The 26,274-nt window shown below is 41.8% G+C and overlaps 2 protein-coding genes across 2 annotated transcripts; one reads left to right on the forward strand and one right to left on the reverse strand.

Annotated features, from left to right (window-relative positions):
- Nucleotides 1–8,168: 8,168 nt before the first annotated feature.
- Nucleotides 8,169–15,832, reverse strand: Hnrnph2 (heterogeneous nuclear ribonucleoprotein H2 (H')). The gene is made up of 3 exons (XM_013035100.1): nucleotides 15,738–15,832; nucleotides 15,384–15,517; nucleotides 8,169–10,377 (listed from the first exon to the last, which is right to left on the reverse strand). Exon 3 carries the CDS (start codon nucleotides 10,320–10,322, stop codon nucleotides 8,973–8,975), a length of 1,350 nt encoding a protein of 449 aa, XP_012890554.1. The 5' UTR covers nucleotides 10,323–10,377; nucleotides 15,384–15,517; nucleotides 15,738–15,832; the 3' UTR covers nucleotides 8,169–8,972.
- Nucleotides 15,833–16,039: 207 nt separating this feature from the next.
- On the forward strand, nucleotides 16,040–24,311 carry Gla (galactosidase, alpha). The gene is made up of 7 exons (XM_013035101.1): nucleotides 16,040–16,339; nucleotides 18,173–18,347; nucleotides 19,936–20,113; nucleotides 20,601–20,692; nucleotides 22,819–22,980; nucleotides 23,238–23,435; nucleotides 23,917–24,311. The coding sequence occupies exons 1-7, from the start codon at nucleotides 16,149–16,151 to the stop codon at nucleotides 24,187–24,189; spliced, it is 1,269 nt and encodes a 422-aa protein (XP_012890555.1). The 5' UTR covers nucleotides 16,040–16,148; the 3' UTR covers nucleotides 24,190–24,311.
- Nucleotides 24,312–26,274: the final 1,963 nt, after the last annotated feature.

The raw sequence follows: 26,274 nt of genomic DNA on the forward strand, positions 1-26,274 counted from the left end.
CCATCTCACCTATAGATCTTTCTGGATGTTATCACATTTGCCTAAATCCCTTGCTGTCATATCCAGATTGACCAAAAAGTGTGTGGGGGGGGTCATGAACAGTGGATAAGCAAAAAATCAAAACTATCACTTGTGAACCAGGCATAGGGGCACAGCCTATGCTCTCAGCATTCAAAGGGCTGAGGCAGGAGGATGTCTAATTTAAGGCCACCCTGGGCTACTTACAAAGCAACTTCAAAAGTAGTATGAGCTACAATAATGAAACCCTGTCTCATATCATAATCTTCGCTACTTCAGTTACGTAGCTAGATGGTTTCAGGCTATCCAGGGCAAAAAGTAGCAAGCCTCTCCCCCCCCCCATCTCAATAAACAAGCCAGGTGTGGTGGCATATAGCTATGTCTCAGCTATATAAGAAATGTAAACAGGAAGATTTCAGTCCAGGGTGGCTATGGTAAAAACACAAGACTATTCAGGGGAAAAACCCAACAGAAAAACATCACCTAAAAAAAAGTACAGGGAGTGTGGCTTGTGCCTGCTTAGCAATATGAGGCCCTGAGATCAAACCCCAATACTAGGGAAGAAAAACATACCACATGTGCAATCATTTGAGAATGATGTAGACTCACTCTTCAGTTATGATTACTTGCTCAAAAGGTTTCACTGAAGAAAAATTAGTGTGTACTACTTGTGGTATACCAGGTTGTGTGACACACTCCTGTAATCTCAGCACTTGGGAAGCTGAGGCAGGAGGATGGGGAGTTGAAAGCCAGTCTGGGTTACACAGCAAGATCCTATTTCAGACAAAATGTGAACTAAGGAGGAGAGGTTCAAAGAGGTAAAATTTTAAAAGGCATTGCTTCAGAGAAACATAAAAGTAATATGATAAAGAAATAAAACAACATGTCTCCTGAACTTTTAAAAGCTCCAGTATCGTGTTGTGACAGTTGGTGAGTTATTTGTCCTTGATCTAGGAGGAAATGAGAGTTTCTAGAACAGAAGGAAAAAGATTAATCAGAAGGATTGAATCAACACTCAACTGAAAATAAACATATAATCAAGTGCCCACTATGTGCCATGTGAAGAGATGAGCTCAGGACAGAGCTGCACATCTGCACATCTGTCCCCTCCCAGCAGATCCAGGCAATTTTGTGCTCTATATGAAGGAAAAGTTCCAGCCACCCTCACCAGCCCTAAAGAACCCCTTTCAGGAGTCACAGGCAGGGCATGAGGGGTCCTGGGTCCTTCTTTCCTTTTGCCTATTCCATGACTCGATTTACCCTTTCCCTTCCCACCCAGTGGGTCCACAGGAAAGAAGGAGGACTGAGAGGGCACTCAAAGTAACCCTGTCTTTCCAGATGCCTGGCAGCCGATAACCAAAGCAACCATCTGCTTCCTGGTGGCCGCGCGAACAACCGAACAACCGTGCCTCTTTCTCTTGAGCTCCACCATCTGCTATTCACCACGCCTGAGGGACCCCTCCCATTTGCTTCTGCAATCCTCACAAGCCCTAGCCAGGCCTCAGCCGCCATTTTCCAGCAGACTTTTTCCAGTTCCTCTCCCGGAAACAAAAAGTGCTGACGACCTGGCTTGTTAGGGAGCCTCGGGAAATCCGAAAGAGAGGGAGGAGGAGGGAGAAGGAAGGGATTCATACTGAGCCCTTTCCACTCTCCTGAAACTCCCGCCTCCCCTTTTCCCTGTCTTCCCTTTTCTTGCTTCCTTGTGGCCTAGCAGTAGCAAAGAGATGGCCAAATAGGGAGCAAGAGAGGAGCCGGTTCCAGCTCTGGTCACTGCCAGTATCACCCCATAGGGTCCAGAAAAAAGCTGCTCTTAAGCCATGAGGCACAGACTCCAGTAACCTCTTTCTCTTTCCTTCCCTAGAGACCATTTCCTACACCCACCCAGCATCCTGCATCTTTAAAGGGGATCTGGTTTTCATTGCCATTGACATCATGTGGAGAAGAAACAGGATCTCTAAAAGGAAGGGCACAGGAAGCAGAAAGGAGAATGAGGGAGGAAGAAAAAGAACCTCATAATGTCCAAGTAGATGTCCATATAAGTTGCTGAGATAGCATTAGTTATAGGTTAAAAACAAGAAAGAAAAAAATCTAGCAAGGATGTCAGGGTAAATCTCAGATGTTGCCTCTCAATGCCCATCTCTTCTAGTAGAAGCCTCTGTCAGAGGGCCTGAGCTACTGTGTGCTCTGTGCATAGTGTGTGCTGATCACTGCTGAGGCAGATGGGGCCCACACACAGGTTCTGAAACTGGCACAATCTGACCCATCATCTCTGTATGGTCCAATACCCACTAACCTGGTCACTCCATGGCTAAACCTTCTTGGCCCTCACAGAAGTGAATTGGTTGTGAAAGGGTCCTCGAGACATTTGCCACCTGATATTAGACACAGCAAGTAGAATTTCATTCTATCAACAGTTGTTTTGCAACAGCTCATCTTGGGGAATTTTTTTTTTGGGTCGATCATGGGGCTTGAACTCTGGGCCTGGATGCTGTCCCTCAGCTTTTCAGCTCAAGACTAGTGCTCTACCACTTGAGCCATAGCACCAATTACAGACTTTTCTCTTTATGTGGTGCTGAGGAATCGAACTCAGGGCCTCATGCAAGCACTCTGCCACTGAGCCACCTTCCTAGCCCCATGAAAATCTTCCTTTTTATTGATAGTGCTAGGGATTCTTCCGAATGGAAAAAGCATTTGGTTTATAAATGAAACTTACAACACATATTTTTTATCAGTTGCTAGGGTATGAGTCACAAGAACATGTGGCATACTTACACATAGGATTGTCTGTGTTGGTTACCCCCTTTAGGCGTAAATGAATGAATGCAGGAATAAATGACTGGGTGCATAGCAGAGTCCATTGCATAAGCCAGTTCTTCACTGTAGCAGATCTGTCTGAAATCCTTTTTTAAAAGTTTGGCCAGATGCTTGTGGCTCATGCCTGCAATCCTAGTACCTCAGGAAGCTGAGATCTGAGGATCCTGGTGCGTTAGCCTGGGCAGACAAACCCCAGAGACTCTTATCTCAATTCTCCAGCCAAAGCCAGAAGTAGAGGGGTGGCTCAAGTGGTAGAGCACCAGCCTTGGGACAAAAGAGGGCATGAGGTCCCAAGTTCAAGCCCAGTACTGGACACATACACAAACCACACACATGTAGCTTGCTTAGACCCCACTCCCAGTTCCTAAATTAGTACATCTGGGAGATAATGCATTCCCCAATGAGGCCTCAGGTTATATGGTTCCTTCTGATGCAGGAACCACAGAGAGACATTGGCACAAGCCATTAGTGGAGTCCATCTTGGGCCATGATTATTGTAGCTGCCAATTTTCTACGTGGTCCTGCTTAGTACCTTATACAATCCAAAATGAGTTTCTTGACTCAATAGTTGGAGGGGCGGTTGGTGGGCTGCCCACTTTACCTTCTATAATACTCCTGGGGCAGCTTCAGATTTGTGTCATGATAACTAGTGGTGGGCCCATAATGTGCACATTTGCATAACTAAGGATCTATACTGTTGCCTTGATCAGTACTGCTGTGCTCTAGCACACTCCTAGTGCTGACCACTGACTTTCCCTCATCTACCCCTTTTTATAAAAAAAGTTTTAGTGCCTTTTAATGTGTTTTTTTTTGTAAAGATACTGTACAAAGGGGTTACAGTTAGATGAGCAGGGTAATGAGTCCATTTCCTATGGAGCATTGTTACTCCCTCCTTTGTTTTCCTACCATCCCTTTCCTCCTTACCTCCCCAACTCCTCCCCCTCTCCAAAGTTGTAAAGTTCGTTTTCAACGTAGTGTCTTGTAGTGTCTTATACATTTCATTGTTACAATGGGTCATCTTGTATCCTTATTTCAGCATTTTGTTATTTCCCTTACCCTCCCCAAATTAGAAAAATGTATATACAAGATGCAGGACACCAGAATTAAGTACACTGACATCAGGGGTTATACCATGGGGGAAGAACATACAAAAGAAACAAAAAAATCACATAGTACTTTATAAGTACCTTAAAAAGAACAGCAAGAACCAGACTATCTCTTTGTTGCTTTGTATGTCCCTCCCCCACAGTATAACCCCTGCTTTCACTATATTTGATGTCAGTATAACTTGTGGAGGAGATGGGGAAAAACCAGTTGTTTAAGGATACAAGTGGACCTGTTGCAACAATGAGAAGTACAAGTTGTCATGTCCAAAAAGAGCTTTACAACGTCGGTGGGGGGGGGAGGGGGGAGGAGAAGGGTTGGGATTGGGGGGGAGGGGGGAGGCTGGGAAGGGATGTGAAGGGTAAACCAAAGGAGGAGGCTGCAATGCTTGGTAAGAAATGTATGCATTATCCTGCCCATGTAATTGTAACCCCTCTGTACAGTATGTTCACAAAAAATAAATTAAAAAAAAGAAGAACAGCAAGAAAGAGAAAATCTCTTCTGTCCCTCTTTTGAGATTCATTTTGCTTAGCACCCAGCTTATATGGTCATATGCACATAGCTTTTGACCTCTTCTACTTATCCTAGACATATACTAGTTATTGCAAATAAGGGAAACCATGGGATCTATGTTTCTTTGGGTATGGCTTACTTCACTTAATATTTTTTTCAAGTCTTTCTATTTCCTAACAAATAGGGCAGTGTCATTCTTTCTGATGGAGGCATAGAATTCAATTATATATATATATATATATATATATCCACATTTTCTTGATCCATTCATCTACTGAGGGGCATCTGGGTTGGTACCGTATCTTAGCTATGGTGAATGCTGCTGCGATAAACATAGTTGTGCTGGTAGCTTTAGTATGGCCTTGTTTGTGGTCGTTTGAATAAATTCCTAAAAGTGGGATTGCCGGCTCATAGGGGACATTGACCTTTTTCTGAACTACTAGCAAAGAAGCAAATGCCCTTTATCCCAGGATGTAGCCTATTCTTTCTTGGTATTTGGTGACATCTTGTGGCCAACTGGAGAATCTTCATTCCTATTAGTATGAACTTTACCCTCTGAGAAAGGCCTCCTGAAAGGCTGGGATGGCAAGGTAACGACTAGCTCAAAGGCTTAAGAATCTAATGAATCTCTAATTTCTTCCACTGGACTTTCAGTTTTTCTAGAAAGAATGTTCAATTAAAAAATATCCCTGATTGGGATCAGGAACTATCAAGTGGCATGTGCCCCCTATCTCAGGGTATTTCTCTGCATCCTTAGGAATACAGATAACAATCCAATTCCAGGGTAATCAGATCTACAGGGATTTATAGAAGTTCAGGTGTAACTTATACTGATTTGAGTGCATCCAGGACTTAAGGTCATCTAGACCTGAAATTGGTTAACAATGTGACAGGAGCACAAACAAGATAACCTCATACGGAGGTGCCATAGTGTGAAGGATATTTAAAACACGCTCTTGCTGAGACACATTGATTCTTTACCTGGGCCCACAAATTGACTATGAGCAGTATAAATGCTAGGATACCAGCCTCTTCACTTTGTATCTGTGCCCCTGGTCTTGATCCACTCTTTCCTGTGATCACTATGCAGTTATCTTGGAAGTCAAGGTGGAGTGGACAAAGAAACCAGACCACTTGCCAGGCATCAAGGACTCTTATTGTAACAAGGTCCCTCCTGACCATTCCTGAGGCAATGGACTGCAAGACTGTTGATGTCACCTATGGCTGGCCCCCACTGAACACCTCTGAACACACCTGTGACCTGGGAATGTTTTCACTTTATCACCTCCTGCCACCAATCCTCCCTATTTAACAATGGACCTACATGAAGGCTAAAGGTATACTGAAGTACTATCTTCCTGTGACATGATTCTCTCAGTGTCTTTTGTTTGCATATAAGGAGCAAATGGCCACATTCCAGTAGTTTGGGCCTGGGATCTAAAACTCTGGTTTCAATTGGTGCTTAGTCTTCATTTGCACGTAAATACTCACATTAGGGCTTATACTTGAAAAGCAATTCCAAATTGCTTATGACAGGAAATGGGAGACAATGAGATATAAAGGAAGTTGTATTTTAAATTACTTTCATTGAAGAACTATTGAAGAACTCTAAGACAACAGTATTTACACTTCGTTAAGCACCATTGTAGAATGAATCAAAATTTGAAACACAGGGCATAGCAACCAACCTTTTAATAAGCTCTGTGCTGGGGCTGGGAAGGTGGCTCAGTGGTAGAGCGCTTGCCTTGCATGCCTGAGGCCCTGGGTTCGATTCCTCAGCACCACATAAGCATAAAGAAAAAAGCCAGAAGTGGTGCTGTGGCTCAAGTGGTAGAGCTTGAGCTGAAGAGCTGAGGGACAGTGCCCAGGCCCAGAGTTCAGGCCCCACAACCGGACCCCCCCTCCAAAAAAAAAGCTCCGTGATACTGATGCAGTTTGGGAAACATGGGTTCACAAGCTTTAGAGATACTTTTGAAAACCCTGTGTTAAAGGCCCTATTAATGAATTCATGAAACTGAATTATTTCTAAATCAAGGCAAGTAGAATCTTCTTTATGGTACATGAAAAGATTTGCTTTTTACTTCTTTGGATTTTGGCAGAGTGGCTCAAGTGGTAGAGCACCAGCCATAACCTTAAAAGCTAGGGAGAGGGCTGGGAATGTGGCTTAGTGGTAGAGTGCTTGCTTAGCATGCATGAAACCCTGGGTTCAATTACTCAGTACCATATAAACAGAAAAGGCCAGAAATGGCCCTACGGCTCAAGTGGTAGAGTGCTAGCCAAGTTGAGCAAAAGCAGCTCAGGGATAGTGCCCAAGCCCTGAGTTCAAGCTCCAGGACTGGCAAAAAAAAAAAAAAAAGCTAAAGGAGTACCCTGATTTTGTGTTTATGCCCCAGTACTGGAACAGACACATACACAAAAAGAACAGTTCTTTGGCTTTGGAAGAATATTGTCTTATAATGTACAGTGTCTTCCTGAGTCCTGTGGAAATAATTTTGAAACAGAAAAATTATTCAATCTTAATGAAAGGAAAATGAAAAACAATATCGGAGGTTGGGGGTTGGTGGTGGTGGTGGTCATGGGGCTTGAACTGAGGGCCTGGACACTCACTGTCCCTGAGCCTTTTTGTTTAAGGCTAGAGCTCGACCACTTCAAGCCACAGTGCCACTTCTGGTTTTCTAGTGGTTAATTGGAAATAGTCTCACGGAATTTCCTGCATGGGCTAGCTTTGAACCGCAATCCTCAGATCTCAGCAGCCTGAACAGCTAGGATTACAAGGTGTAGGTCACCGGCACCCAGCTAGAATATCACTTTTAACTAATAAACTGGCAAAAATCAATAAATAATGTGTAAGCTGGATGCCAGTGGCTCATACATGTCTGTAACCCTAGCTATTTAGGAGGCTAAGATCTGAGGGTTGAGTTTGAAGTCAGCCAGGGCAGTAAAGTCCATGAGACTCATCTCCAATTTTCCAACAAAAAGCCCCAGGACCAGCACATGCGTGCGTGCGCACACACACACACACACACACACACACACACACACACACACATGAAGATATAAGGGAAAAATAAATACACATTTCCAGTAAAAGAACAAAAGTACCAAGATCTTTCTGGTATAACAAATCAAAAGGCTTAAAAATGCATATAATACAAGGTGCTGGTGGCTCAGGCCTGTAATCCTAGCTACTCAGTAAGATCTGAGGATCATGGTTCAAAGTCAATCAGGCAAGAAAGTCTGTGAGACTCTCTCATCACAAATAAACTACTCAGAAGTGGTGCTGTGGCTCAAGTGGTAGAGCGCTAGCTTTGAGCACTGAGAGTCTCAGGGATAGCACCCAGGCCCTGAGTTCAATCCCCAAGACTGGCCAAAAAAATGTATTTTTAACTTAGTAATTGTACTTCTAGGAATATGTCTTAGAAATGACATACATGGCCTGAGAAGGTGGCTCAGTGGTAGAGCACTTGCCTTGCATGCCTGAGGCCCTGGGTTCGATTCCTCAGCACCACATAAGCAAAAAGAAAAAAGCCGGAAGTGGCACTGTGGCTCAAGTGGTAGAGCTCTAGCCTTGAGCTGAAGAGCTCAGGACCAGAGTTCAGGCCCCACGACCGGACCCCCCCCCCAAAAAAAGAAATGACATACATAAGAATAGCAAGGTATTTAAAAGTCAACTATAGTGTGCCCACACACAGAATTAAAAAAAAATAACACTACAAAGATTATTTTTCCAGTTTTTAAAAGGAAGGTTTATTTAACAAGTTTCACTTAGTACAATACACCTAAATGGAAATCACAATACAAGGTAAGATTTAAATCAAAGCCTCAGATTTTCATACAAATGACATGACCAAACTTATAAAGTATTGATATTTCATCTCGAAATTATCCCAGGTCTTAAAAAAACAAAAGGAAAAATGCACACTCACGTGCCTTACAAGATATTAAACCAAAAAGCTAGAGTTAACAAACATGCCAAATGTTTTCACTTTGAATCGTAGACACAGCTCCTATATTTGAGTTTTAAAGAAGAGCATGTTTCTCAACATGCATCTGAAGTTTTCAATGTACTGTGGTATAAGAGCAACATTTAACGAAGTGAAACTGCTTTAACCTAAATATGCTTACTGCTTAGGTACAGTCCTACAACATAACTAACTTGAGGAAAGCTGAAAGTTGTTTTTAACAGTTATGGTCAATACTGAACTTTGTTATTATGTCCTAGGTGAATGTTTCAGTATTCAGAATTACTGAGCTTAAAGTTTTAGACAATCCTTACTTCCACTTTACAGTAAGCATAAACCACAAGCTTGTAATGCAAAACTATTGAACTTAAACTTTTTTTAAAAAAGGAAAAAAATGAAAGGAAGGAAGAAAGAAAAAGAAAGGTAACCAAGTAATCAACTGCATTTCCCATGTACCAATCATACTGGATATACTAGACATCCCTCCCTTTCTATCTGACTTATATAAATGCACAGCTTTTATCTTATCCCTGTAGTAGCTGTTCAGTGCTCCTTCTCCACCTAAGCAAGGTTTGACTGATAGTCACTGGAGTTTTCCTGCAAAACTTGGTCATACCCACTCATACTGCTCTGACCACCATAGCCACCTCCATAACCACCACTTAGCTGCTGGCTAGCAGGACCTCCATAACTAGACTGGTTGGACAAGCCCATTCCTCCCATCATTTGGCTACCATAAGCACCACTACTTGCCCCTGCTGTAGAATTCAAGAAGAGTTCTACATAACTGTGATCGTAAGCTCCTCCACTTGTTCCTGCAGTAGAATTCAGGAAGAGCTCCACATATCTATGTTGCATATTTGCTTTATCTTTTGCCATAGCTGCCACAGCATCTTCATGGGTAGCAAATTCAACATCAGCCTCACCGGTGACTCTCCCATCGGGACCAATTTCAATGTGTACTCTCATAGGATTAAGAGGTGAGAAAAAATTATAAATATCATTTTCAGTGGCTCTGTAAGGTAACCCCCTCATGTGTACGCAATGCCCTGTGGTACTCTGGAAACTGGATCCACCATCTCCATATCTATGATCAGACATTCCTGAGAAACAGTAATTGAGGTCTCTTCCGAATCTATCAGACCCAAAGCCATACCCGTCATTATAGCTACTATAGTCATCATAACCTCCATAGCCTCCACCATATGCACCCCGCCTCATCCTTTCAAACCCAGCTCCTCTACCAATGCTATTATACCCTCTGCCAGTCCCTGGCCTATCATAAGGACCTGGACGTTGCATAGCCATGAGCTTTCGAGGGGGATCATAGTGGGTTCGGACTTCGGCTCTGCTACTCTTGAAGATTTCAATGTACCTGTGCCCTATTCGTTCCTTGTGTTTCTTTAAGGCTTTTTCAGCTATCTCCTGTGAAGCAAATTGCACAAAGGCCTCCCCTGTGCTCCGCCCCTGAAAGTCCACCGGCAGTGTCATCCCATTTGGCACAATTTCCAACCCTGAAAAGAACTGAACAATCTCTTCCTTGCTACAGCCAAATGGGAGTCCTCTAAGCCGGACAAAGCCATCATTAGCAGTATCAGGACTATTTGGACCCGTATGCTTCAAGACCCAATCCATTTCAACACTGTTGGATTTGAATACTTCAACATATCTGTGTCCCATTGTTTCTCTGTCCTTCTTCAAAGCCAGTTTCACTTCATCTTCCGATTCAAGTTCAACAAATGCTTCACCACTTGGTCTGCCTTCTCTGGTGTAGATGAAACGAATGCCTGATGTGCCATTCTGGATTTTGCAATCAGAGAAGAAGCGCATCACTTCATCCGCTGAGCAGGACCAGGGTAGGCCCCTGACCTTCACCACGAACCCCTCCCTGCCTTCTGTGCTCAGCATCATGGTGACTGCTGGGATTCTTAACAGCAAGCTCGGCTCAATAACAATGCTAATGTGGCTTTAAAAAATAAAAAGACTTGTTATGGAAAAATACTCACAATATAGTAAAAGAAAAAAGCAAACTATGAAATTCAATCACATTGGTAGCATTAAAAAATCCACACAAACTTGTACCGAATAACCCATTCATTCAACAATTATTTGCTCCATACCTATTATGTATACATTTCTGAGTAGTAAGATTATGGGAACATCTAGTTTCAGAGAACTTTTTTCCATTTTGGACATTTTTATTCAGTTTTCTGTATTGAAAATGTATTAGCATCATAGAAAGTGAAAAACAAAAAGTAACATTAAAAGCCAATGAACACCCAAGTGCCAGTGGCTTATGCAAATAATACTAGTAACTCAGGAGGTTGAGATCTGAGAATCATGGTTTAAAGCCAACCCAGGCAGGAAAGTCCATGGGACTCTTATCTCTAGTTAACCACAAAAACCCCTCAGATGTGGAGCTGTGGCACAAGTGGCAAAGTACCAGCCTTGAGCTCAGAGTTCAATCCTCAATACCAGAAAAAAAGACCAGTGAACAGTTAACTAATGAAACATAACTTTACCCATTAACATAAAAATGAAGGAGGCTGGGAATGGGGCTTAGTGGTGAAGTGCTTGCCTAGTATGCATGAAACCTTGGGTCTGATTCCTTAGTACCACACAAACAGAAAAAAATGCCGGAAGTGGCACTGTGGCTTTAAGTGATAAGAGTGCTAGCCTGGAGTGAAATGAAGCTCAGGGACAGTGCCCAGGCCTTGAGTTCAAGCCCCATTACTGGCAAAAGAAAAATAAAAATGAAGAACTTCCTTATATCAAAAGTATAATGAAATATAATTGGAAAGCATATACAACTCCTATAGTACCCATGAAAAATCTGTTTATAACCTCATAATATAACCTCATATAACCTGCATAAATATGGGCTGGGAATGTGGCTTAGTGGTAGAGTGCTTGCTGCATAGCATGCATGAAGCCCTGGGTTCAATTCCTCAGTACCACATTAACAGAAAAGGCCAGGAGTGGTGCGGTGGCTCAAGTGGTAGATTGCTAGCCTTGAGCTAAAGAAGCTCAGGGACAGTGACCAGGCCCTGAGTTCAAGCCCCAGAACTAGCGCAAACACACACACACACACACACACACACACACACACACACACACACTCACAATGCATAATCAATAAATCAAGAGAACTATTAAGGCCTAAAAGATAAATGGAAAAAGACATTACTGGGAACTTAAATATTGAGCGGTTTTAGGTGCCAAGTCCTAGCCATGGCAAAAAGAATCAATAAATGCCAAAAGGTTTTATGAGCGTACGGGGGTGCTCTATGTCTTCACCAAATATATGAAGGCAAACATACATTACAACTGATGGCAAAAAAAATCTGTGCAGGGTGTTAAGATAGAACAAAAGATGGACTAATTGGGCAACTTAATCAGTTGGAGGAAGGCAAAATGGTAAAGTGAAACAAACCTGTCCAGGAATACATAAAAACTTAAAATTCTGACAAGCATAAAATGGGATAAAGCAAAAAAAGAGATAAGGCTGGCAAGAGGGAGAACAGATCTTGAAGGCTCTATTTAATTTACAACTGCTAAGGGCCTTGTATAGATTTTAAACAGCAATGATGTCACCGCAACACTTCCAGACAAATCACCCAGGCAACTGTGTGACACTCAAACAGAAGGGGGTCTAGGTAGAGTGAGCTAGATTTAGCTTAGTTAGAATGATTTCTTAGAGATGATTAAGGGATTCACTACAACAGTTTAAAAAAAAAGGAAGGGAAGGAAAATGGGATCTATATATATTAAAAAAGTAGAATCTGCCAGGTACCAGTGGCTCACCTTGTAATCCTAGCTACTCAGGAGGCTGAGATCTAAGAAACTCAGCAGTTCAAAGCCAACCCAGGCAGGAAAGTAAGACTCTTATCTCCAATAAATTACAAAAAAAGCCAGTAGTGGGCTGGGAAGGTGGCTCAGTGGTAGAGTGCTTGCCTTGCATGCATGAGCCCTGGGTTCAATTCCTCAGCACCACATAAACAAAAAGAAAAAAGCTGGAAGTGGCACTGTGGCTCAAGTGGTAGAGCGCTAGCCTTGAGCTGAAGAGCTGAGGGACAGAGTCCAGGCCCCACGACCGAACCCCCGCACCCCCCAAAAAAAGCAAGTAGTGGAGCTATGGCTCAAGAAGTAGAGTGCTGAAGCTGGGAAGGTGGTTCAGCAGTAGAGTGCTTGCCTTGCAAGCATGAGGTCCTGGGTTTGGTTCTTCAGTACCACATAAACAGAAAAGGTCGGAAGTGGCACTGTGGCTCTTGAGCTGAAGAGTTCAGAGACAGCGCCCAAACCTAGACCACCCATTCCAAGTTCAAGCTTCAGGACCAGGACAAAACAAGTGTAATCCTAGATACTCAGGTGGCTGAGAGCTGAGGATCATGGTTCAAAGCCAGTCCATGCAGGAAAGTCCAAAAGACTATCCTCCAATAAATTACCCTCCCCCTCCCCCAAAAGGCTGGAATTAGAGCTCTAACTGAAGTGATAGGATGCTACCCTTGAGCAAAAGAAACTCAGGAACAGCACCCAGGCCCTGAGTTCAAGCCCAAGGACCAGTACCAAAAACAGGTAGAATCACAGGATTTGACAAAAGAGGTCAATAAAGGTATACAAGGATACAAGAGAGAAGTCTGAAAAATGTTCAGACCTTATCAATAGTTAGAAACACAGGTCAAAGAAACAATCCCTATTTTTCAACCACCATGATAGCAGAAATTAAGTAGTGACAATAAGTCAACACTATTCATACTATTCTAGAAAGTAATTTGGTAATATCTACCACATGTTTCAACAGTAAATATACTTCAGGGTATGTACCTTAAGGAGATATGATATTCAGACTAAGATTTACAAAGCTGTATCTTCTATGAATGATATTTTATTAAGGATAAAGTTACAAAATCTTAAGTGTCCTAAGATCACCACTACTTTATTCTTGTAACTATGTATAAAAACAAATGTTTACTCTCTGGCCTGCTAAAATACGTTTTAGGAAAACAGATGAACAGAAAAAAAACTTACAAATATTCAATGTAGCCATTGTAATGTCAGATGCAACTTAGAAATCTAAATAGACATTAAAAAAGAAATGGCTAAATGAATTATATTTTATCCTTAAAATAGCATGCTATATAGTCATTTAAAAAAAAAAAACAATCAAAGCCCAGCACTGGTGGCTCATGCCTGTAATCCTAGCTACTCAGGAGGCTGAGATTTGAAGATCGCGGTTCATAGCCAGCCCAAGCAGAAAGTCCTTGAACTACCCAAAAGCCAGAAATGGAGCTGTGGCTCAAGTGGTAGAGCAACCAGCCCTGAGCAAAAAATGCTTGATGACAGCAGCCAGGCCCCAAGTTCAAGTTCCAGGACACACACACACACACACACACACACACACACACACACACACACACACACACACACACACACACTTTTCTGACCTAGAAACATTTTGAAATACATTAAATGAAAAAATATGCACAGTATGATACTACTTATGGCAAAATATAAACATGCCTATATGTACATAAATGTGTAAACAGAAGATCTGGAAATTTACTTTCTTGTTTTTTTTGTTGTTGTTGTTGGTCATGGGACTTGAACTCTGGGCCTGGATGCTATCCCTCAGCTCTTCAGCTCAAGGCTAGTGCTCTACCACATGAGTCACAGTGCCACTTCCGGCTTTTCTGTTTATGTGGTGCTGAGGAATTGAACTCAGCAGAGCCTTATGCATGTGAGGCAAGCACTGTACCACTGAGCCACCTTCCTAGAACCCAGATTTACTTTTTTCTTATGAAGAAAGTGAGATAGGGAGAATAAAGTGAGATTTTCCCTTCTTATCCTAGTTTTAGTTCTTTAAGTTCATTGCATTGAAAAAAATAACAAAAAATTAAAAGTTAACAAATAAAAATTAAAAATTACAATGAAGAATAACAAAGCCAGGCACCAGTGGCTCACACCTGTAATCCTGGCTACTCAATATTGAGATCTGAAGATCACAGTTCAAAGCCAGCCTGGGTTGAAAAGTCTCTGTGAGACTCGTTATCTCCAATAAACACTCCAAAACCGGAGGTGGAGCTGTGGTTCAAAGTGGTAGAGCGCTAGCCTTGAGCAAAAGAGCTCAGGGACAGCATCCAGGCCCTGAGTTCAAGGCCTCACAACCGTCAAAAAATAACAATTAGAAAAATACATCAAATGCTAACAGTAATTAAATGGTAGGTATATTGATTTTTCAATTTTTTTCAAAAAATTTTTGTGCCTTTTTTTTACTGAAAGAAAAAATGCTTTTACTTAAAAAAATGTTTACTTTCTGGGATTTGGAATTGCAACTTTATAAAAATCCTCAGATTTTATATGTTGATGCTTTTCTGATATGGTCTAGTAATTCTGGGCTTCTTGAAAGATGGTAAAATGTGTACTAACGGCCATACAGAAAAGCACATTGAGGACACAATTCCAGTATTTATTAATTGCCTATTATGTGCCTGCATCTGTAGTGGTTAACATTTCCTACAAACCATCCTAAATCACAGTGCAGAACATCCCAGAATGATGACGACGGTGACTTCTGCAGCACTCTGCCTCAACAGCCCAGCCCTTATGCTAGAAGCCCCTATTAGGAGCAGACTACATCTTCTGGGAAGGCCACCAAGGCTCTGTTGCTTAAAATAGGAGCCAGGATCCCATTTGTAAGTTAAAAATTTGTGTACTTATTGCGTGTGTTTTACATACACTTAAAAAAACTGTAACGATATAAATTTTAATTATGAATTACGTTCATCTTTAAATTTATACCGTTATTTTGGTATTTTTCAGATGACCAAAATTTAACATGTAAGCTGCTGTTATAAGCAGAAAAACAAACGTTATTCAAATACCCAAGCCAAAAAACAAAAACGAAAAACGTTAACTGGACACCTCGGTAAGGCACGCAGCACTGAAGTAGATGTGGCTACTGATATAATTTACCTGGGGGCTCCCGCGACAAGTAAGCAGTAGATAAGAGTGCTTGAATGGATGGACCACCAATGGTCTCGATGTTTTCCTTAATTCAGGTAAGTAGTTTTCAAACGTTTTTCACCTTCGGTCCCTATTGGGGCCCTCTGAGAGGAGCCCAGACACAAAAATAAACAAACACATACTCAGTCTCGACGGCCCACCATTTCCCCACCAGACGCAGCTAAGACGGTTTCCCAGCACTGTGGAGGGGGGGGCGGGGGGAGGGGAAAGCGGGGAACGAAAAAGGCGGAGGCGTCCCCCGAACCTCGCTTTGGTCTTTAGCATCACCATCCCCGGATCCTCAGTTCACACACACACACCAACCTCTCACGAAACGGGTAATTTTCCTCTTTCTTCCCTCAAACGGTTACAGCGAGACGGTTGACGACGACCAGAACTACTTCTGCTCACGTAAGCGATTGTTCACGTGAGCACCTACGTCATGTGAGATCTCGGTCACGTGAGCAGCTTTCCGCTTAAACTCGGGATCGCGAAGTTGCCGCACTTCTTCCGGTATTGAAATGGGGCGGGCCAATATGATAAAAAGATCGTGATTGGTTGATGAAATACGTCTTACGTGACTGATCATTGGTCTGCTTCTGGAGTTAACCTCCCAGTTGCCTGAGAAACAATGACGTATTTGTTTAATTACTCGTCGGTGATTGGTCTGCCCATTAGGGAAAACTTAAAACTGAGGTTGCCCGCTGAAGTCTGTCCTGTATACTCTTGGTGGCTATGAAGTTCTGCAGCAGTCAGCGACTGGGTTCTGTTCTTGCCCTTTTCTTTTTCGCCCTAGTTTTCTGGGATGTCCTTGGGGTCAGGGCACTGGACAATGGCTTGGCGAGGACTCCTACCATGGGCTGGCTGCACTGGGAGCGGTTCATGTGCAACCTGGACTGCCAGGAAGAGCCTGATTCCTGCATCAGGTATCAGATATTGGGTGGCTACTTCCTCTCGCTTTTCCATGTGTTTGTCTGAGTGTGTTTGGAGAGTCTCAACGGGAACATCTGAGTCTGAAGGAGAGCTCCCTTACTGTTGCTTTGAAAAAAATCCTTACCAGGCGCCGGTGGCTTACGCCACTATTCAGGAGGCTGAGGTCTGCGGATCTATTTTCGAATTCGGTCGAGGGCAGAAAAGTCCGAGAGACTATTCTCTCCAGTTAACTACCGGGAAAAAGCCGGAAGTGGCGCTGTGGCTCAAGTGATAGAGCGCTAACCTTGAGCATCAAGAGGCTCAGGGACTGACAGAAAACAAAAAACAAACTGAGGTGCACTGTCTTGTAACTGTGCGTGTGTGGTATGATTCCTGGGGAGGGTGTCTAATAGTGCTAGATTTTCTTCATATATCATTTGTTCTATTGGTTCCATTTAAGCTAGCACAAACACAACTGTAGAGGATAAAGACAAGTGACTAAGACTTGTGTCATTTGTTTTTGAGGGTCATTAGTTCCTTAGGTTCAGGGAGTTAGAAAAACATTGGAGTCTGTGAAATCTCCCTCACCTCTTTGTCCTTGAATGTGGCAATCAGGCTGGAAGGTAGACCTGGGGAGATTTTAAACATCAAATAATTGAGGCTCTACTTAGCATACCTAATCCTCACTATCCTTGTCTAAAAATTGGGGTGATATCTTTTTTAACTAGAAGATCTGACGCAGAAAGAGCTATAATTTCAAATCAACCGACAACAAAAACGCTGGAATGGAGAGGTGACTCAAGTAGTAGAGCCCCAGACAAAAATGAGTGTATAAGGCTGAGTTCAAGCCCTGGTATTAGCACAAAGAAAATTAGTCAATTAAATGTAAAAAACTGGGGCTGAAATATATAGCCCAGTGGTAGAACAATTGCCTAGCTATGTGGGGATGGCCTAAGTTCAATTCTGAGCACCTCAGAAAAAATGCAAGTGATACCTACTTGATTGGCAAACCTGTATGACAAAGCCAGTGTTGGGTCATTTTGTAAGGGAAATAGGTATTCTTACACACTGTTGTTGGCAACAGTAAAATCTTTGGGAAGGATCATTTGACATGTATCAAAATAATATCTTTGGACTCTAATTTAGCAGAATCCCACAGACTTTTATGGCATTCAACTGCCATTCTCTGATCTCAGCATCCTAAGTAGCTAAGATTCAGGCATTTGCTTTTCTTCCACCAAGCCACATTCTTTTTTTAAAAATTTTATTTATTTTTTATTGTGAAAATACAGTACAGAGGGGTTACAATTACATGGGCAAGATAATGAGTACATTTCTTATTAAGCATTGTAGCCTCCTTTGTTTCCCCTTCCCATCCCTTCCCAGCCTCCCCCCCCCAACCCCACCTCCCCCCCAAGCCACTGGTTTAGAGTTTTGGTGGCAGAGGTACTAAGGAAGTAGGAGTGAGAAAATAATTGTAAGAACAATTAATTTTTACCTTGTCTTGATGGTGAGTACCACATTTTTACTAGAATTTAAAAAATTATGCAATCTCACCAGGCATTGGTGGCTCACACCTGTAATCCTAGCTACTCAGATTGCCATCTAAGAAGCAGGGTTTGAAGCCAGCCAAGGCAGGAAAGTCTGTGAGACTCTTAATCTCCAATTAAGCACCAGAAAAACAGAACTGAAGCTGTGGCTCAAGAGGTACAGCACAAGCCTTGAAACTCATGCCCAGGGCCTGAGTTCAAGACCCAGTACTGGTAGGAGGGGGGAAAAAGAAATCTCAAGGAGTACCTAAGTATTCATTTAATGAATTGTAATAATTATTGGAATTACTATTTCAGTGAACAGCTTTTTATGCAGATGGCAGAGCTCATGGTCTCTGACGGCTGGAAGGATGCAGGTTATGAGTACGTATGTATAGATGACTGCTGGATGGCTCCCCAAAGAGATTCAAAAGGCCGACTTCAGGCAGACCCTCAGCGATTTCCTGGAGGGATTCGACGCCTAGCTAATTATGTGAGTTTACAGATGATTTTTTTTTTCATTCAGGAGTTTGTAAGCACTTCCATATAGAGCATGTTGAGAAATAGTCCTCATGACACTTAGAAAACTGAATGGTTGTTAAACATTGAATTGTTAAGCTTATCAGGTGGAACTTTCATCCATAAGCATATATGTTTTGCAATATCTCAAGGTCCATCTTGGAGAGGGTTTTTTGATGAAACAGTTGATTTTTTTTCTAGGAGGAAAAGGAAACTTGGTTCTTGTTATGTGTGTACATATATTTTCATACAAGCATTGGATAGCTTTTTAGAACACAGAAGTAAAATGTTCTGGATATTGTTCATGAGTATCAGAGCCCAACACTAGCTAAATGTAATGAAGACAGGTTTTACACAGTACTATTGTAATAGGCAGGATAGCCAAGCTGAAATCCAAATGCAACAAAAAGCAATGAGGCTTTGCAGGGCACTGATGGTTCATGCCTGTAATCCTGGCTACTCAGGAGGCTGAGACCTGAGGACCAACGGTTCAAAGGCAGCTGGGCAGGAAAGTCCAGGAGACTTTTACCTCCAGTTAACCACCAGAAAACCAGAAGTGGCACTGTGGCTCAAAGTGGTAGAACACTAACGAGTGAAAAGCTCAAGGACCATACCTAGGCCCTGAGTTCAACCCCCACAACCAACAACAACAAAAAGAACAGATCTAACGAAGACATCAAGAGTGACCAAGACTTGGCAGGATTTGTGTTCAAAATGAGGTTGACCTCACTGGGACATAGTCAAGGCCTACCTGAGAGGACTCAGAAGCCTAAAGAAAGCTTAGTTGAAGAATCTTGATAAATTTATTACTGTCCTGGAAAAATACTGTTTAGCATCTTATAAGGAACATTAGAACAGCTGATAGCTTTCTCCTCAGTTCTGCCTTGTAGCTTACATATATAGTTTGATCTATCTCAACAGAATTGAGTGATTTGTTCCTCTTTATGTGTGTCAGCCCCAGGACTTGAACTCAGGGCCTGGCGGCTAGTTTTGAGCTTTTTTTGCTCAGGGATAGCATGCTACCACTTGAGCCACAGCTCCATTTCCAGCTTTTTGGTAGTTCATTGGAGGTAAGTCTCATGGACTTCCCTGCCCAGGCTGGCATCAAACCATGATGTTCAGATCTGTCTTCTGAGTAGCTAGGATTATAAGCATGAGCCATCAGCACTCAGCTTAGAATTTGTTCTTTACTACCAACAAACTAATCTGCAAAAGGTATTTGTGGAAAAATGCCCCTAATACTTAGTTAAGCACACTTGTCTCTGCTCTCAGCCTGGAATTTTGCTACTTCTTGATTGCCCTTTTATTTTTTTAATTATTTTTTGGGGGTCCGGTCGTGGGGCCTGAACTCTGGGCCTGGGCGCTGTCCCTCAGCTCTTCAGCTCAAGGCTAGCGCTCTACCACTTGAGCCACAGCGCCACTTCCGGCTTTTTTTTTTTTTTCTTAATTGGTGCTGGGGAATCGAACCCAAGGCCTCAGGCATGCAAGGCAAGCGCTCTACCACTGAGCCACCTTCCCAGCCCCTGCCCTTTTATTGTGGAGACTTTTTCATCTCATTTCAGGTCCACAGCAAAGGACTAAAGCTAGGGATTTATGCAGATGTTGGAAATAAAACCTGTGCAGGCTTCCCTGGGAGTTTTGGATACTATGACATTGATGCCAAGACCTTTGCTGACTGGGGAGTAGATCTGCTAAAATTTGATGGCTGTCACTGTGACAGTATAAACCTTTTGGCAAAAGGTAAGTTTCACTGAAGAGATTTAGCCATAAGCAAAGAGGGAAACTTTGAGACCAAGAACTAGTCAAAGAACTAATTATTGTCAATGTATCATATCACTCACCTCTTCTCTTTCGGTTTGTTTATTCCTTTATATGGAATCCATGCACACCTAATCATGACTAACATTGTTAACTTTTAGTTCAACAGGACAGCAAATTCATTGTGAATAGTAATTATATTTAGGAAAATAGTCTAGGATATCACACAGTGAAAGAAGTACCTTCTTCCTGCTTTTCCTCAATATATACATCACCTCTGCACTGTCTACACAGAATAGTCCCAACAGTTTCACACATAGACTACACTATTGGAGCACAGAGCAAACACTTGCCCTGCCACTGGTTTAAAATACAAACAGATGTCCTTTCAGGCAGCATCTTAAAATCTGTAGTACTAGCTGGAATTTCCCTTTCTTTCCCTTATTTTACCCATTGTTTTCTCATGCAGGTTATAAGCACATGTCATTGGCCCTGAACAAGACTGGCAGAAGCATTGTATACTCCTGTGAGTGGCCTCTTTATATGTGGCCCCTTCATCAGGTGAGCTAGTGAGCCCTATCCAAATTTTCTGAACTTGAAAAGAAAGGAGATGAATCCCCTTCAAAACCCAATCACATCTTCACCATCCCCAGTGTTGTAATTATAGTGTAAGTTCGCAACCTTTAGAAATAATTTTATTCTCTTTACTTCATTCATCACCCATATCTTATCAGCATCCTACTAGAACTAATCTTGAATCAACTCACTTCTTTACATATGTGCTGCATTCCACTCTCACCTTCCAAGCCACTCATGTCTCAGTGTCTCAGCCAGACTACTCTAATAGCATGGTCTCTCTACTTCTACTCTCTGTAACCCCATAGATTTTCCAGCGTCTCTGTCCTACAGTGATGACTTTCTGGGGCTGGGAAGTTGGTTCAGTGGTAGAGTGCTTGCCTCGCATGCATGAGGCCCTAGGTTCGATTCCTCAGCACCACATATGCAGAAAAAAGCCGGAAGTGCTGCTGTGGCTCAAGTGGTAGATTGCTAGCCTTGAGCTGAAGAGCTCAGAGACAGCGCCCAGGCCCAAAGTTCAGCCCCCATGAACCCACAAAAAAAAATGATGACTTTCCCTCACCAAACTGTTTTTCTATCCAAAAACACCATCAATCAATCCTTTTACACTTGCTTTTTGTTTCCTACCATCAACCTTTCCCCCCAAGATTTTTAAAGCATTGGTTGGCTCTTTAACATTGCAATATCATACCAGATATCTTCACTTACTACTTTACTAGCTTTCTGTCCATTCTTTACCACATTCATATGTTTAATTGCATTCTCTGGGGCTGGGAAGGTGGCGCAGTGGTAGAATGCTTGCTTTGCATGCATGAGGCCCTGGGTTCAATTCCTCAGCACCATACAAGCAGAAAAAGTCAGAAGTAGTACTGTGGCTCAAGTGGTAGAGTGCTAGCCTTGAGCTGAAGAGCTGAGGGACAGCGCCCAAGCCCAGAGTTCAAGCCCCATGACCCACCAAAAAAAAATTGCCTTCTCTGAACTCAGCTTTATTCTTTCACTTAACATTGTTTGTCTTCCCACTACACTGTCAATTTCATCAGTGAGAGACCTTGATTTTATCATTGTATCTCAAGTAAATTGCAGGTATAAAATAATTACTTGTGGGGTAAAACCCTATTATTTCTTTGAAATATCTGCAGTTGGTCTCATGTATTCCCCAGCATCTTAAACCTCATACATTGCACCTATTCACAAGCTTTTATTTGTTCTGTTAACAAATTATATGCCTAACATTCAGGTTGTATGTTTGATGAAATACTGTTGCATTTTGCAGCTTATTTTTTGCTTTATGTCATTTTAGTTATTTTGGTTAAAAAAGGGATACATGCTTATTTTAGAAAAGTATGAAAATGCAGTGAAGTTCCAAGAAAATATTACAAATCCATAATGCTAATACTTAGATAACAATTGGGAAATTTCCAGCATAAACAGTATTAAAATCTTAAGATTTTATATGCTGTCTACTACTGAAGCCAACTTTTTACAATGAAATTCCTTTATAAAATTTGTATTTCTGCGGGCTGGGAAGTTGGCTCAGTGGTAGAGCACTTGCCTTGCATGCATGAGGCCCTGGGTTTGATTCCTCAGCACCACATAAACAAAAAGAAAAAAGGCGGAAGTGACGCTGTGGCTCAAGTGGTAGAGCGCTAGCCTTGAGCTGAAGAGCTGAGGGACAGTGCCCAGGCCCAGAGTTCAGGCCCCACGACCTGACCCCCCCCAAAAAAAATTATATTTCTGTACCCACTGTCTTGTATATAAGTTTATCTGATCTATGGAAAGGGAATAACAGAAACAGCAGGACAAAGGATGAACTAATGCAACAATGATACTCACTAGACACTATATTGGAAATGAACTTTACAACTTGGGAGGGAGGGAAGTGAGGGTTAAGCAGGGAAAAATGAGAGAGGGGTAATGGTGTTTAAAAAGAAATCTACTCATTATCTTACTTTTGTAACTGTAACCTCCTTGTTCATCACCTTTACAATATTTTTTTAAATTAGATTTCTCCATGGAGGCCTTTAAACTAGAGGCTTTAATTGGGATGTCCTTTAAATTTGACTTTTTATTTCATAAGTTAGAAAACAAACAAGTCTTGTTTTTCTTCACAGCCCAATTACAAAAAAATCCGACAGTACTGCAATCACTGGAGAAATTTTGCTGATATTTATGATTCTTGGGAAAGTATAAAGCTCATCTTGGACTGGACAGCTTCTAATCAGGACAGAATTGTTAATATTGCTGGACCAGGGGGTTGGAATGATCCAGACATGGTAAGGACCTGCATCCTCCTGTTCAAGGCCCTGTGGTATACCTATTTGACAATTTTTTGTTGTGATGGTGGTGGTACTAAGGATTGAACCTTAGACCTCACATATGCTAGGCAAATGTTCTACTATTGAGCTACATTTCCGGTGTTCCTGGGAAGCTTTTTGTGAAAGTACTTAGATCAGGACAATGTTGGAAAATGGCTTGTGTACAACTTTAAAGTGTTTTACCTTGTCTTATTTGGTTTCATTCTTTTCCCCAGTTAGTGATTGGCAACTTTGGACTTAGCTGGGATCAACAAGTAACTCAGATGGCTCTCTGGGCTATCATGGCAGCTCCTTTATTCATGTCTAATGACCTCAGACAAATCAACCCTCAAGCGAAAGCTCTACTTCAAAATAAGGATGTGATTGCTGTCAACCAAGACCCCTTGGGAAAGCAGGGGTATCGCCTTAGAAAGGTATGGTAAACAATGCTCTAGGGAGAAAACAGCTAAAAAACACCTGTGTTCTTTACAATTCAATCAGTGAGCGGTCTTGTTTATTTTGGGTGGCCAATTTACAATCCTGTCTGTGCCTCCTGTGTGCTAGGATTGCAGACATGTACCACCATGACTTAAGTGTGGTAGTTTATTTTGTGGTAGCTTTTTATATTACTAGTAAAGTACCAAGTGTGTCTTGGACCTAAACTTGTTAGATATGAAGACGTGAGTAATTTTCGAGATTATTTTTCCCTTGATTTTGATGCTAAAATCAGTAATAAAATGGCTACTAAGAGAATTACTTTATTTCCAAAATAAACTACCTTACAATTTCTTTTTCCTACAAGAGTTTGATCTGACAAGATTGAATGGTATCTTGTCAAGGAAGCTTGCTACAAGTTACAAAGCAATCACACATCTTTTTTTTTCTTGGTTTTTTTTTTTTTTTGTGGGTTTTCAGGAAAAAGACATTGAAGTGTGGGAACGACCTCTCTCAAACTTAGCCTGGGCTGTAGCTCTGAGAAACCTGAAGGAAATTGGTGGACCTCTTTCTTACACAACATCACTTGTTTCTCTGGGTAAAGGCGTTGCCTGCAATCCTGGTTGCTTCATTACACAGCTCCTCCCCATGAAGAAGGATTACGGCTTCTATGGATGGACTTCCAGTTTCAAAACACAAATAAATCCCACAGGCACTGTTTTGCTAAAGCTAGAAGCTATTAGTGTAAATTGAAAAGCTTAGTACTTTGAAATCTATTTTTTCCAGTGACTATTTCCTGCCTGCTTCTTTGCATTTCCACTATAAAAGATCTACTTCCTTGAATAAAATTTCCCTAAATTAGAACTTAAAAAAAATCTTCCTAAAATCCAAAGAACAGTTTGGGAGTAAAGCTAGACTAGGTAAGTCTGTGGCATTTGCCTTTTTAAGTATCTTGGGCTTTTTTTATATCTTCCCTTGATATATATTCTTAGATTTGTCTTTGGATTTTCTGTAGTCAGCATATATTGTCTCAGTGTATATTATACAAAGTTTTAAGAATCATGTCAAGAGTTATTTATATTTTTATTTGATTGTTGTATCAGTTAGTTAGAATGAGATTACTAACAAGCGTAATTGGGGATTTTTTGAATTTTTTGTTTGTAGAGTTTCTGGGCAGTGATCATAATTGTTAAATCACTGTGATATATGTCTTAATCTTTGGTGATATTAAGTGTTATTTCATTTGCTTAGTTAATATACTATTGTTTAGACTGACTGGATATGGAATCATGAATAAAAGGACATTTTCTTTCATTAAAAAAATATGAGGGCTGGGAAGGTGGCTCAGTGGCTTGCCTTGCATGCAACTACTAAAAAAAAGCTCTTGGGGCTGGGAAGGTGGCTCAGGGGTGGAGCGCTTGCCTTGCATGAATGAGGTCTTGGTTCGATTCCTCAGTACCACATACGCAGAAAAAAGCCGGAAGTGGCGCTGTGGCTCAAGTGGTAGAGTGCTAGCCTTGAGCTGAAAAGCTGAGGGACAGTGCCCAGGCCCAGAGTTCAGGCCCCACGACTGGACCAAAATAAATAAAAGCTCTACTTTAATTGCCTTTGTGCTAGACTGTATAATAAATGTATTTTAACTATCCCAACCCTAAAAGTGGTTATCCACCAAGTCAAGACTTAAACCCAAGCTGTTGCTACTACACTTCTGCCTAATTGGTACTTGGAAGACTCAGAATTAGTGAAAAAGAAAAGAAAATGTCAGGCACCATTGGCTCAAGCTTGTAATCCTATTTAGGAGGCTGAGACCTAGAGGATCAAGGTATGAATCCAGCCTGGGCAGAAAAGTCTGGACTCAATTTCCAACTAGCCAGCAAAAAGCAGGGCTGGAAGCACGGCTCAAATGGTAGCACAGGAAATCAGCAAGCAAGCCAGCCAAGCAAGGATGAGGCCCAGTACCAGTTTTTAAAAAAATAGAATAGAATCAGCTAAACATTTGCTAGGTGGGAATAACGTTGAAACTCATCTTCAGGTTTGTAACATAGACCTAACAAATATAGGTCATTTTACTTTATCCAAGGATAGTGATACATGAGGATGCAAGATACCCTCTCTACTTTAGATAATTGTTCTATCTCACACATTGCTACTATGAGGTAGTAATATCCAAACTGGGGTACTCAGGCACAGATAATTTTCAGGGAAAATTACTGGCATTCTAGGTCCGTTTTTCTTTTTTTTTTGCCAGTCCTGGACTTGAACTCAGGGCCTAGGCAGCACTCTACCACTTGATCCACAGTACCACTTCTGGCCTTTTCTGTTTATGTGGTAAGGAGGAATTGAACCCAGGGCTTTATGCATGCTAGGCAAGCATTCTAAACCTAAGCCTCATTCCTAGCCACAGATCCCTGCTTTTCTTAGTTTGAACAAATCTCAACACAAAGCTTCAAGGTCCTCCCTTCATATATGAAAACACACCCTTGTTCCTGAGCCAAAGTTATGTTTAACTCCCAGCCTCATGCTATTTTGCTCACAAGTGGCGCTCTACAACTTGAGCCCCACCTTAATTTCTACTTTTTGCTAATTAACTAGAGATTAGTTTCATAGAATTGTCTGCCTTTACTGGCTACAAACTTGATTCTCAGATCTCAGCCTCCTGAGTAGCTAGAATTAAGTGTTGAGCTACCACTGTCCCAGTCAAAACACAAAAGTGAAGCCAGGCATTGGTGGCTCATTCCTGTAATCCTAGCTACTCAGGAAGCTGAGATGTGAGGATTGCTATTCAAAGCCAGCCCAGGCAGTAATAGTCCATGCCACTTATTATCCCTAATTAACTAC

Source organism: Dipodomys ordii, unplaced genomic scaffold (assembly GCF_000151885.1).
Source record: "Dipodomys ordii isolate 6190 unplaced genomic scaffold, Dord_2.0 Scaffold203, whole genome shotgun sequence".
NCBI lineage: Eukaryota > Metazoa > Chordata > Mammalia > Rodentia > Heteromyidae > Dipodomys > Dipodomys ordii.

Bases quoted from the DNA above. Each gene is read 5' to 3' on its own strand.
- Gla (XM_013035101.1), top strand. From the start codon at position 16,149: ATGAAGTTCTGCAGCAGTCAGCGACTGGGTTCTGTTCTTGCCCTTTTC. The intron at 20,693-22,818 runs GTGAGCTAGTGA...TTTTCTTCACAG, and splicing joins ATATGTGGCCCCTTCATCAG to CCCAATTACAAAAAAATCCG. The intron at 22,981-23,237 runs GTAAGGACCTGC...TCTTTTCCCCAG, and splicing joins GTTGGAATGATCCAGACATG to TTAGTGATTGGCAACTTTGG.
- Hnrnph2 (XM_013035100.1), bottom strand. From the start codon at position 10,322: ATGATGCTGAGCACAGAAGGCAGGGAGGGGTTCGTGGTGAAGGTCAGG.